The 13644-nt window shown below is 40.2% G+C and overlaps 2 protein-coding genes across 2 annotated transcripts in view; one reads left to right on the top strand and one right to left on the bottom strand.

Moving 5' to 3' along the window:
- Positions 1–1807: 1807 nt before the first annotated feature.
- Positions 1808–9310, top strand: LOC115355242 (aldo-keto reductase family 1 member B1-like). Its single transcript, XM_030045961.1, has 10 exons — positions 1808–1976; positions 3416–3583; positions 3781–3897; positions 4453–4530; positions 5262–5384; positions 6318–6424; positions 6528–6609; positions 6733–6816; positions 6930–7012; positions 7529–9310. Exons 1-10 carry the CDS (start codon positions 1815–1817, stop codon positions 7569–7571), a joined length of 1047 nt encoding a protein of 348 aa, XP_029901821.1. The 5' UTR covers positions 1808–1814; the 3' UTR covers positions 7572–9310.
- Positions 9311–11623: 2313 nt separating this feature from the next.
- LOC115354901 (aldo-keto reductase family 1 member B1-like) overlaps positions 11624–13644 on the bottom strand; it is an 8009-nt gene continuing 5988 nt past the window's right edge. Inside the window, exons 8-10 of the mRNA XM_030045414.1 lie at positions 12666–12749; positions 12214–12296; positions 11624–12058 (exon numbers count right to left, since the gene is read on the bottom strand). Of these exons, the coding sequence (XP_029901274.1) occupies positions 12016–12058; positions 12214–12296; positions 12666–12749 (210 nt within the window). The 3' untranslated portion in view covers positions 11624–12015. The remainder of the gene's footprint in view (positions 12059–12213; positions 12297–12665; positions 12750–13644) is intronic.

The raw sequence follows: 13644 nt of genomic DNA, 5'->3' as shown, positions 1-13644 counted from the left end.
CACGAAAGTATTGACACCACCAACCGCACTGAGCATTCATTACAGCCACACATCAAGGAGAGGAAGGGAGGGAGTAGCTTCTCCATGTGTGTGTGGGTGTGGGTGTGGGTGTCTGTGTGTGTGCACGCACGAGGGTGTGTGAGGGTATGCAGTATGGCATGAAAGGCTCGGCCTATTAGTCTGCCTGTCTATGTGGACGCTATCATGATCAGCCTATTTATTTGTGTTGCTGCTATTCTGTTTGTATTTGTATCCATGTAACCCCACTGGTGTCTTTTCCAGACACGCTGTTTCTGTGTATAAGAATATTACCTCTTAATATACTCTGTGGAATACAACCAAAAGCTTGTCTACGGCTCAAATGTACACTCTTTGTCCAAAAGTTTCCTTGAGAGGCACTTGGTTTCACTCGGGGCCTCTGTTGTATCTTCAAATGCCTGGTCGTTTTCTCCTTCCCTTTTTTCTAATCGATGCGCTCGCTTCGGCGAAACGGTGTCAGCCTGCAGTCGCAAAATAAGAGCATAGGAAATGAAAATGTTCCCCCCTCTTTTAGATGGCAATTGTATGTGGCTGTCTCTTCGTCTGGTTTACCTGTGGGCCTTTGATCATGACAGAGCATGCAATGGTGTTTGATTCCTGGGGTACTTTGACAGTTGGCAGGCAGGCAAAAGGCCCTCCAATGTCTGAAGTTAGATCAGAGGAGACAGGGCCTGAAAAGCAGGCGTCCAGCTGGGAGAAGATCAGAAGAGACACAAACTTTCGCAAGAGCCATTGTGAGGTACACAGTGGCTGCTGGCTCCCATAACTTTTCCCTTTGTATGTTTTTTTTTATCACTCTTTTTTCCCTCTCTTATCTACCGCTCAGAATGTTGAATGGCTCAGTTAAAGGTCTGTGAGGTTTTATCTGATTTTGACAAAAGACACCTTGTTTTTTTCCTCTTCTTTCGGCTGTCTCTTGGGGTTTGCCTCTCTGAATAGGCCAGCCTGTGTGTGCACATTCACACTGGTGCACGCCATAGTGAAAATATATTACCTTTATAGTATATACCCAGCTTAATGCTATGAAGGCGATGCAGTCTGTGGCCCTTCAGATACACATTCTCCTCTTTTGGCAGCACAGCCTCCTATAATTCATTCACTAATACAGGGCACATGCAGGACAGGGATAGCAGTATGCCCATGCCAAAAGGTTTATGATATCCTGAATTCCAAGAATGGGAGTATGCATGATAGGACAGTCTGAAAATATGATCCAATAAGTGGACGAGTACTGATCACTATATATGATTATGGCTCTCACTGTAATTAGCAACACTAACATAAAAACATATTTCTTTGAGTGAAATTAAATTAAGATTTTACTTTTGAGCTTTGCTTCAGTGGCTTATGAGCCTCTGGCTTGTTTTGTGAGTGTGGTGATAGCTCCCTCTAGTGGTGCGATGATAGAATGAGCATAAAGATAAAGGAAATAACAGGCAGAAAGTAGTTTGGCCCAGTTACTGTCCATGGTCAGTCCGGAAAACCCCAGGAGATTTTAGGGAATTCAGCACTAAATAAGAAATTATATAATTCCACCACATTTGCTCTCTCCACTTAAATAATTTAAAATAGCCCACCATGCATTTCCTATAATAAAGATCTGGGGATACGTGTGAGATTTTAAGTGTGTGATTATGATTGTAAGTGTCTGTGTGGCATAAGCTGCAGAGGTGAGTTGGTACCTAAATGTTTTGGCAGACGTGTGTCGCTCTTGTTCAAGCTGTGGCCTCGCTTCACCTAAATAGCACTGGATAGGCATTAATAATCGATCGACGATGCTAGTGCTCAGCCTGCGCTGCGCTCTGCACTTGAGAGGCAGTCTTTGTCGGTCGGCCACAGCACTCTTCAGGGTCTACTCGTCCTTCGGAGCGATGGCAACCTCGGTGAAACTCAACACCGGCACAGAAATGCCCATTGTGGGTCTGGGAACATGGAAGGTGCGTTCATTTTTCCCCACACACTGTCGACTAATCTGTGGAGACGGCTGGCTAAGCCCGGCGCGCTAAGCAGCATGGCTTTACTTGGGAAGTCAAACAAGTTAACTTGATCTGTCAGCTCATATATCATCATGAAATATGCAGTTATGGCATGTTAACTTATAACTAACTATGAATTTAGATGTATATCACTCTAGGGCACAACTAGCACCACATTTACTCAGGCTAATGCGCACAAAATTCTCTAAAAATGTAAGCGCAATCATGCTGCACCCGCGCCCAACGCTTTATTTATAAGTCACACCCCGTATCGTTATGTAACCTGATGCACGCCTTTTTGCAACTTACAAGTAATATTGTATGTCCACAGTGCAATCTCTCTCTCTCTCTCTCTCTCTCTCTCTCTCTCTCTCTCTCTCTCTCTCTCTCTCTCTCTCTCTCTCTCTTCTGCTCTTGTGTTTCTTGCCATCTCTGAAAAATCATTTGATGACATTTATAGTTGGAGAGAAAGAAAGCAAGAATTTACTCAAAGAGGAAGCTCGTTGGCATTTGTTTCATATTTTTTTTTATGTGGCTAGCACTGTAATGAACGAACACACTCAGACAAGTTACATTATCACCAGAGACAGGTCATACTTTGCCACAGTTTCCCCAAAATACTCTCAGATGTTATCAGCAGCACAGTTTTAGTTTTAATTTTGGTGTGGGCTAAAAAACGATGCCTGACAGCCACAAACAAATCAGCTGGAGAAGCTATGGCGAATTTAGTTTATAAATAATGTCCATGTCTTAAAACTCCATATACAGTAATAACTCTGCTCATGCAAAATGGGAGAGACGTCATTAAAAGGAAAGTGTTTCTTCCACACATTTCAACGAGTAATGTTTGGACTGATGAAAGAACATTCTGGTTAAGCAAGCTCAGGCCAAATCGCCCGAAATTAGAGAAAGTAGAAATGATCTTGTTTTTGTCCAGCGAATTCGTTTTCAATTCTGTGCCGTTTTGAACTTTTAAACTACAAATACTAGCCACTCAATAATCCTCACCTGACTAACTTCTCTACTGCTGCGGCTAATTAACAGTGCGCACAGTCATGCAGCTATCCCCCATATTTGACCACTTCATAGTGGACTTTTTTTTTTTTTTTTTTTTTTTTTTGTACAAAACCCACAAACCAGACAACTCTGCAGATGTCTTACCATAAGCATTATGTGGCGTTAAAGTTGCTAAATTGTCTAAGATTGGTTAAAACATTGGTAGGGTCAACAACTTGGCATCGGGAGGGACATGTGCTACCCCAAGTGATACCCAGATCTACACCCATGGGTATTGTTGAAGTAGATTGTTGAGGGCAAACATTTTAAACATGCAGGCAGTGTTGCCAAAGTGCTGATGAATTGTTAAATGACCACATGAATGGACAAGCCGTGTGTGTCAGTCTCCTCCCGGTAAGGTGGCCGAGGCGGTGAAAGCGGCCATTGCAGCGGGCTACAGGCACATCGATGGGGCGTTTGTCTACCAGAACGAGACCGAGGTGGGTGAGGGCATCCAGGCCATGGTCAAGGACGGAGTGGTCAAGAGAGAGGATCTTTTCATTGTCAGCAAGGTGAGTTGTGTTTGTTGACATAAGTACACATGTCATGACACTGTTGTTAGCACAAAGATGCATAGGAGTGGATGTCACCTGGTGTCGAATCACCTACAGTGGATCCACTTCAGCGAATTGAACCAACTGTTCATGAGCTCCTCCTGTAATTTAGGTGTCTGCTAAACAGATTATTTTCTTTTTTGCCTTTTCCCTAGCTGTGGTGCACTTTCCACCAGAAATCCACGGTGAGGGGAGCCTGCGAGAAGACTCTAAGTGATCTGAAACTGGACTACCTGGATCTCTACCTGGTGCACTGGCCAATGGGTTTCAAGGTAGGCACTCTAGTGTCCTGTCCTAGCCAGAGTGGGAAAATTGTCGATAGAAATTTTGGTCTAGCTGGACCTTTGGCCTATTTGCTCCATCAGTGTGCATATTTTTCATTATTTTATATATGGATTTACTTTGCAGAACACTTCAATGCGTGCTCATCATTGCTGGTTTAGTCGATTGTTGCGTTTCTAAGAATGTTTGAAAGATTACACCCTATGACATGCTAAATTTCTTTGAGATTACATGTCTGATCATATGCATATAAACATTTGCTTTATACTGCCCCATTGAGGCATGTCCCCTGAAAAGTGCTCAAACACTTGTTTCACCCTCCACAAAGGACATATAGTTATATTTTCCAAGGTGTTTGCCTCTCATATGCTGTTTTGTATGTTGTTTTACTTACCGGTATGCCATCTGTGTACAATTTGTTTTTAATGAGATATCTGCACCTATGTCAGTTTAGTTTGTAATTTACAGATCAGCACAGCCATAGTGTCACTGTCATGGTACTGTGGAGTAGACTAAAGGATTATGATCCCTCTGTTGTGGCACAGGCTGGCGATGAGCTCTTTCCTCTGGACAGCGCAGGAGACACAATCTCTGATAACACTCACTTCCTGGAGACATGGGAGGTGAGTAAATCCTGTCAGTTGTGTGGATCCTTTGATTCAAACTGGTAAAACCTATTACTTGGCAATTAAAGGCAAATTGAAGAAAAGATGCACTCTCAGTTTCAATGGAAACCCTTCATGCCCAGACATGTACTTCACCCAGTGGACGACAGTGTTTATATCGTTTATAGCGCCTACCTGTTCAACAGAAAACAGGCCAAAACTACATCGCTCTTCATCCTCATTTTCCCCTTCAGTGCTTGCCAGCAGGTGAAAGCCAGATCCTGATTCACTGCTATTGTGAACTGAGCTTTGTCCACCTGGCATTTTGCCTCGCTTTTTTCCACAGTTTGTGGTCCATGTCTGCAATTTCTATATCTTTTGATTGGATGTTGTGCTGTTGATCTGTCACTGTGCGCTGTTACTGGCTGGGAGCTGCACACCCACTGCACAAAGGCCGACGTCCAGAAAAGTCCCAAACACAGCAAAACAAGAAACTCCAGGCAGAGGGCACGGTCTCTGCAGATACACACACCAACACACATTTCTAGTGGCTCATAAGTGATGACTTAGAGGAATTATTTTTCTATGAACCTGTACATAATTTCTGAAGAAAATCTTACTCATTCTGCATTCAAGTTCTTTACGTGTTTTGTTGTAATTTACGGTATGTTACCGTATGTATGTGTTTTTGGACCTAAATTCAACCACAGGTGTAGTAAAATATTAATTTTCATGGTTAATTTTCTCAGGGGATGGAGGAGCTGGTTGATGCTGGCTTGGTCAAAGCTATTGGTATTTCCAACTTCAACAAGGACCAGATTGAAGCCATCCTCAACAAGCCAGGCCTCAAATACAAGCCTGCCAACAACCAGGTACACCAAGGGATTTATTTATCTAAGCAATGTCACCTTCCAAAATAATGTCTGCTTGGCACATATTTACTGAAGTAGTACCAAGAGATAACGCATTTGAAATGCTAAATGGGTCAGTGTCCGTGTATTGCTCCCAAATGTAGCCTTTCCAAATAAAATACTGCTGCTCACCATTCAGCGTATTGGGCAGAAAGAAAACAACCATAGTCCTCCATTTTAAGATCTCTAGAGTTGTTCTTAAAGGCTAAGAGGCCATAATGCCATTATATCTCCTCTCCTGGCTTCATTGAAAGTGGCAGGTCTGACAGATAAATGCCTGTTTATTCGTAATGGGTCACAGCAGTTCTCCCTTAGGCTAAACCAATTAACCATGATGATCGTGTATTCTTGGTGTTTTCCAGAGTATCTTTCTCCATAAATGTCCTGTTTGTCTGGTACTGTTTTATATTAAATTGTTACATCATTCTCGGCACCGCAGATACCTCACTTTTTTTGCGTCTACGCAGTGTCACCGCAGTGAACACGCAACAAAGCGTTTATTTTTTTAAACTGGAAACACATTAGAATTCTCTGTTCTGACTCTGTTATTAGTAAGGCAGGGATTCACTGTTTTGTTTAAGGGCACTTTGAAAGGATACATGGATACATATACTTGCAGGGCCAGTATTTATTAGGATGTTAGGTCTTATGCAAAAACAAGGGTTTTATATTAAGTATTTTGTCCAGAGATTTCAAACTCATGGTCCAAGCCCACACTATTGAGTCAAAGTAATGATTCAGATCAGTACTTGGAATTGGTTGATACCTAAAGTTTCATATTTAGTATTGACACTGAAAATGTGATATCGATTCATCCCTAGTGCTGCTATATTGACACAAAAGCAGGGTTGTGCATTGCAGTGAATCCCAGTAATTCTGTATTTGTCCCATTAGGTGGAGTGCCACCCATATCTGACCCAGGACAAGCTGATCAACTACTGCCACTCTCAGGGCATCTCGGTGACAGCCTACAGCCCCCTGGGCTCTCCGGACAGACCCTGGTCAGCCAGCAACAGTCTGTTACACCAAAATGCATTTTGCAGCCAGGCAAGGCATCGAGTTTGAATCTTATAAACAATAGTGGGCGATGTGTTTCAATTGCAGGGCTAAACCCGAGGACCCCTCGCTCCTGGAAGACCCCAACATTAAGGCCATCGCTGAGAAGCACAAGAAGACGTCTGCCCAGGTAAAGCACCCTCAACTGCTTGACCAAAATACAACTGAACTGAACACACTGATCTGGTCTGATTTGTGTCCATAGAAGGCTGAATCTCTTTGTTATTGCCCTGCGTCCCCTCCTCTACATTAGGTCCTGATCCGCTTCCACATCCAGAGGAATGTGATTGCTATTCCCAAGTCCATCACACCTCAACGCATTCAGGAGAACTTCCAGGTAACTGATTGCAGGAGAATTTTTGTTAATTTAGCTCTTTGTCTACTTCGTACATATCGCTTTTGACTCATACATTGGACTGTTTTGTTTTTTTGTTTTTTTCATGATTGCAGGTGTTTGACTTTGAGCTAACAGAGGATGAAATGAAAGCCATATTGGGGTTCAACAGGAATTGGAGGGTCTGCCCCATGCAGGGGTGAGATCACTAACAGCACAATGTCACTTAAGTCAGCATTGCAAAACTTTAAGACTTAACTTGACTTAACCATTTTGAAGCACTTTATAACATTAAATTAATACTACAACATGTTGGGCCAAATACTCTCTTTCTGACTTACCCAGACTGAGATAAGATATTTGATATAATTTTCACCCCTGTGCGTCCGGTGGTTCAATTCCAATGGGTATCATTTCATATTAGCTTAGCATAAAGACTTGAAATTTATGGGAGTTATTAGCCTAGCTCCGTCAAAGTGAAAAAATAAACCTCACAGCAACTCCGAAGCTGAAACTTTGGAGTATTCCTTAAAGAAGATAGTTCACTATTGTATTGTTATAAACATGAAAATGTTAATCTTTGTGGAAACAGTATAGACTCATAGAGTAGACTAATTTATACAATTTTATTGAGACATGCGTTGACATTTTGTGACTATTTTCTAACGTTATTTCATTTTCTTTTCTTTTTTTTTTTCTTTTTTTTCAACTCCAGGGCCAAGAAGCACAAGGACTATCCTTTCAACGCTGAATTCTAAAATGGCAAAGACAGGTTATGAGATTACCGTACTGGAGTGATCTTAAAATATCTGTCTTTCTATCTTGTAGCTTTCTCCTTTTCCTGCCCTTTGGAGCAGTTTGCACATTTACAGCTAAAGCACTCCAAATTGTGGCCTCGTACCTCGCGCTGTTACATCTCTCAGAGGAAGTTCTGCCTTTTTTTGCTTCTTGTATTGACTCCATTCATTTTTACGCACACTCCTACTAGAGTTACTTCTTTGAACAAAAGCCTGTTGTTGTACCCAGTTTACAACGTTCAAGTTCAGTTGATACAACATAGTATCATAGAGTCATATGTCTGAGCTTGCACAATGGAGGTTCTGTGTGTTTTCCTCATGTGAACGTCTCTTGTTCTGTGTCTGTGTAAACGTGAGTCTCTTCTGGTCTGTCATGATGATTTTGCATAGATGAGCAATTGTTTCCACGCTAGCAAATGAACATGCTTTCCCATGATGTTTTAGGGTGAAGGGGTAAGTTCTGTTGCCAGGGTTTGCTGTTAAGTTTTTGGTTCTTGGGGTTACTTGAGCACCATGGCATGAGGCGTACATGGTTACAAATTCATTATTTTCCAAAGAAATTTATCATTTAAATACAAAAAATAAAATGAGCAACCGGAAAGGAACAAATGATGTGTTTTATTGTGTCTGTCATGCCGTGTTTGAGGGAAGAAAAACAACTTGACATTGTTGCAGCCAATCCAAGAGATAACATTTTATTTTAGACGGTCAAAGTTCTCTGTACTGTAAATTTGATTGTAGGGCTGGATGATATGGATAGAATGAAATGAGACAATGTTTTTGACTGAATACCTCAATATCGATAATGTGATGATAGTGTGGGAGTGACTGTTGGTGCTTTCACAAAATATTTTTGCTAAACAATGGATGTGATGACCAAACAGGTAGAGAGAAATAACAGATAACAGATAAGTCTAATAAGTTCACAAAATTGCATCCTTTAATTGTTATGAATTCTTTAAAACTAGGATATGACACACACATGCTGTATCGCGATATGACATTGTGCAAAATCCCATGATATCTAGTCTCATAATATCAATGTAATATTGATATATTGCCCAGCCCATATGACTGCATCAGTAAAACACAAAAGAAAGCAAACATCCAGGCACTGTTTTGTCTTTGAGGACTGAACATCTTCATGGGTACAAACCTGCTGTAGGATGACAAAGCACTTCCCCCGTATTGATTATGATTCATACATGGCCCACTGTCATCATGTGTGCTCACTGTTGTGAAATGGGTGCTTTCGGTTCCTTTGTGAGCTCTGATTTTTTTTTTTTTTTTTTTTTTTCCGCTTTAACTGTTTGGTGTCTGAGTTTTATGTGAAAACACCTTGGAGTGCCTATTCTCCTGCTTTATTTGGTTGTGAGAAGAGTCACCATTTGGAATAATGCATAATGATGTGCAAAAATGAATACAATAGCTATACTGGACTGGATTTAGACATGGCCACAAAAAAAAGAAAAAAAAAAAAAAAATTCCAAACATAAAGATTAGATTTGAAATGTCTCATGAATAAATGAAATATCTCATATCCAACCAGCTAACCAGTATTGATCTATTGAGATATTTACTGATGTTAAAAAATAGGTGAAATTGTTCGAAATCAACTGCATTAAAATAAATGGGTCACATGAGATGATTCATATTAGGCTCCTCAACTTTTAAATGTCATAAAAAGCAGAAACAAAATACAACCTCAGGGTTTTTTTTTTTTTTTAATATTAATGCAAGTAGCCATTTAATCATCTCTAACAACAGGCATAAGTTGATCATGATTATTTCGCCCAACTTGTTGAGACGAAAGAACATTTTACTTCATGTTAGTATCACTGAAAGTCAATAAATCTTGATTATCAACATGTCTATAATTAATTAGTGTTGTGTCCGTTCTTACAAGAAGAACAGGGCTGCTATTAATAACTTGATTGGATAAGAGTTTCCAAGCCTATAAAAACACACAGCATATCGTGAATTTGTCAAATCTGCAATTTCTACCAGCTGATTAGAAGTATTATTATTAGTTCTGCTAATTATTAACCACAATTCTTGCTCTCAAAAACATATCAAGTCTTATGCGCACACACACCAATGCAAACACCTCCAGTTGCTGCATTTTCTTTGCACCCCCTGTTCATAAGTTCAAGGAGAACTCTCAAAGGAGCAGGAGGAACAGCGATAGTGTCATGTTGCATTTGTGCATGTGTATTTTGCTGGGTGTAACTAAATGATAGAGTATGTGATGTTTTGGTGTGCAGCCAACATAAATAAATCAATGAATGAATGACTCTGCCCTGTGTGGAGGCTGCTTGTTCTCTCTTTGTCTGCATTGGTTTCCTCCCACTGTCCAAAGATGTGTGAATCAGGTGAACTGGAGATACAAAATTGTCGCTAGGCGTGAATGTGTGTGTCCATGTGTCTGGCCGGCGATGGACTGGCAACCTGTCCAGGGTATTACCCCGCATTCCACCCAATGAGCACTGAGATCCAGCACCCCGCAACCCCAAGTAGGATAAGCAGCTTGGAAAATGAGCGAATGATTGAATAAACAAGAGCATCTGAAACACACCTTGTTGTTAATTCAAGCGGTTTGGTCAATGCTGATGCCAAGCTTAACATGTTGCTTTTTGTATAAATACGTATTGAAAGGATTTACAGCAGAGCTCTGAGCAAAATTTTGGCAAACATGGGAAGGTCATGATCCCTGTTTCCCCCATGGATCTTAAAGCAGGATGGAAATGCCTGAGCAAAGATGTTTCTTAATGAAGAAAACATTTGTTAGTTGTGCAATGGGGTATGTTGATTTTCACCTTTAAGCCTTCAGTTTTCAAATGATGTTATGAATCATTCCTCTGCAGTGGGCGTTCAAAACAATGAAAACCTCAGTGTTTCAGATATCCAGACGTTCTACAGATGTTATATAACCCTTTGTTCTGGCCAAATGGCTTCCCCAATAGTCATGCTATTTGTCACAAGATCACGGTTGCTTCATCACTAAAAATACACACTTCTTTAAAGTTCTTCAAACGAAGTCTAATTTCTGAGATATGTTGAATTTATTTATTTATTTATCAACCTTTTTGTTGCCATAGTAGTGAACAAACAAAGGTAAATGTAACATAATCAGTGAGATGATACAGTACATGTTGCACAAATATACACTTTTAAAGATTTATTGACATTTTTGCCTGCACCAGGAAAAGGCAAGTTTGAGTTTTAAGGTTTGAATCCTCTCACTTCCGTGCTGTACACATTCATCTTGCTTTCCAAATACTTTGTACTATGTTTGTTATTTCTCCTGTGAATATCTTCTGTACATTAATAAGTGCATGGTAGGGCATGTGAAGGACATATGAACATTATGTGTGAAGCACAGTTTATGATAACTCATGAGTTTTAAGGCTTAAAAAAGCAACAGATGTGTGGGAGCATTTTCTTAAAGTTGACTTGGTTAGTAAACATTTCAGTGAGCGACAGAGAGAACACTCACTCTTGATCTTGTGCAAGACCGTCCACAGGACAGGCCAAGATTTAGGTCAAATTATTTCATCGGCTAACCAAGGATGTCCTCTTTCTGCCACCTAGTGCCACCAGTGTGTCAAATGTCTTGTATCATTGCATTGCACATGTATTGTGTTTTACTGCAGCTCATGCCTTTCCAAATCATTAGATATTAATTGAAATTTAAGGACTTTGACTGACTTCTTCCAGCACTATTTTTTTCCATTCAAAAAGACATACTCACATACTCAAACACATAAGTCATCTTTTACCGGCTACATTTATTTTCTTTTCTATGTTTGACTTGCTCTCTGTAACAAAACAACAAACACTTTTTTTTGTTTATAGGAGTGAACACCCGACTGTGGTGAGGCTTTGCTGTGTGTAAAAATATACGTGCAGTGAGAATAGGAAACCACGCACACCAAAAATGCAACATGTATTTAAAAAAAATGAGTGAGAAACACAAGATCATTATTTTTTTATTTTGAGGTTGTTTTTTTTCAAGGTCACAATTCCCAACAAAAAAACTTTTTTTTTTTTTTTCCGGTACTCAAATACTTAATGGTTAAATTCAAGTGCTTCAAGTTAGTGCAAGTATGTGCAAGCCCTGTTTAACAGATATGTTTACTTAATCTGTGGTACTCAGTTCACTTATTTTACACTGATAATAAAGGTAAATAACCAACAGCAATACACTTACAACTTTTTAAAGATCTTTTTTGTGGCATACTTGCCTTATTTGATAGAGACAGTAGAACGAGACAGGAAAGGCAAGGGAGAGAAAGGGGATGACATGCAGCAAAGGGCTTTGTCTGGATTCGAAACCAGGCCACTACAGTAAGGACTCACACACTTAATCAGACAGACTCAATCCTTCGTGCAACAAACTGGCGAATCAGTATTCTGCATTCAGAGGGAAATCTTTGTGCTTTGAGGCCCTGTAGCAAACAGAGGAGGAATGAACTTTAGGTTAGGATTTGTTTAGCCCGTCAAATTGGAGCAGCAGGTCAGTGTGATTTGCTCCTGTCTATTATCGATTTTTCTCCTTATCTTCTGCGCCCCCCTCAACTTCTTTCTCTTGTCATCTACTCACCAACCCAAAGAGAAAGCTCTCCAGTTCCTGTTGAAGCTCAGAATGATCTTCATTTCTTCATCGGTCAGCGCAAAGTCAAACACCTGAGAAACAGACAGAGCATCAGAGAAACTGAGATGACACTGAGGAAGGCATCTATGTTTGACACTGATTAAAAATTAAAAATTAATCCCAGCAATACACACAAGGACACAGATGGAGAATATGTGAAGTGCGAAATTTCAGTGGCTCCAACAAAAGATTGATCATTGTTTGAAATGAATAATATGTGTATTTTTCCTTTGTGCTACTCACTCAACTTTGAGACCCCACTGTTTTGTTTTTATCTTACACAATTATAGACAGCTGAAAACCTGTCACACATGATTACAGATGATTTTTACAACTCATTTTAATAGTTGCTTGCCCAACTTGTCCAGCATCTTCCACAGATGTATGTAGAATGACATTACCTGGAAATTCTCCTTGATCCGATGGGGTGTCGCCGACTTGGGAATGACAATCACATTCCTCTCGACATGGAACCGGATAAGAACCTGGTGGGAAAACATTTTCTAAGCTCGGGCTGAACTCTGACCCCGTGGTGAATTGTTCCCGCATCGTTAATCCACAGAGAAGTGACACATTCCACAGGACAAAGCTCTGCCCTCACAGACCCCCATCCATGTGACGGCTTGATCAATAACCTTGGACGTGTTTGCTGAAACCATTATTCAAAACATCTCCCTAGAAATCTCTGCACGTGCACACAGCGGGATTTTAGAGGATTGTTGCTCTATGATATTCTACTGTGTTTACTGACCTAGTTTGATTTTTTACATGCACTTGTTCATCCACACTATCAAAGTCCCATATATAAAGTTGGCCCTATTGACCTCTGTTTTTGATCCTTTGAAAAAGAGCACAACATATTTTCTGACTGATCACAACAAATGTGTGTATGTATGTGTGTGCATATGTATGTGTGTGCAATGACTGTGCAAAATGTGATACCGGTTGATCCTCGACCACACATTTCACAGTCATATACAATGACATAGCAGCCTTTCTGAGCTGACTTGCTTCTTCACCATAGAAACTGATTCAGTGTTCTTCACTTGATGTGGTCTAGTGTTTGAAATGGTGCACCTCCGGTCAGTATGTACCCAGCATGTACTTTGCTCTGTATTTCTATAGCTCCTTGCACAGAATGTCGAAGTAAAACTTTCAGGATTAGGGGTTTAATTCTCTCTGTGTGGGCTTGTCCCTCTCTCTCATGGCATTATAAGTGATTATAAATAAAAGTAACTATCAAATGGCAAGGTCCCTGCTTATTATATGAATAAGATGGGAATTTACACAGTGTCTCATGACTGTACTTAACACATTTAACTGTGCTATGTAACCCATATATATATATATATATATATATATATATATATATATATATAT

This window comes from Myripristis murdjan, chromosome 23 (genome assembly GCF_902150065.1).
Source record: "Myripristis murdjan chromosome 23, fMyrMur1.1, whole genome shotgun sequence".
NCBI classification, from domain to species: domain Eukaryota; kingdom Metazoa; phylum Chordata; class Actinopteri; order Holocentriformes; family Holocentridae; genus Myripristis; species Myripristis murdjan.
This window is presented reverse-complemented; position numbering and strand designations above follow the sequence as displayed.

What these genes read in the sequence shown, in the direction of transcription:
- LOC115355242 (XM_030045961.1), top strand. Translation starts at nt 1,815, where the DNA reads ATGCTAGTGCTCAGCCTGCGCTGCGCTCTGCACTTGAGAGGCAGTCTT. An exon ending in GGCTCTCCGGACAGACCCTG is followed by an intron (nt 6,425 to 6,527) that starts GTCAGCCAGCAA and finishes TTTCAATTGCAG; the next exon opens with GGCTAAACCCGAGGACCCCT. An exon ending in ACAAGAAGACGTCTGCCCAG is followed by an intron (nt 6,610 to 6,732) that starts GTAAAGCACCCT and finishes CCTCTACATTAG; the next exon opens with GTCCTGATCCGCTTCCACAT.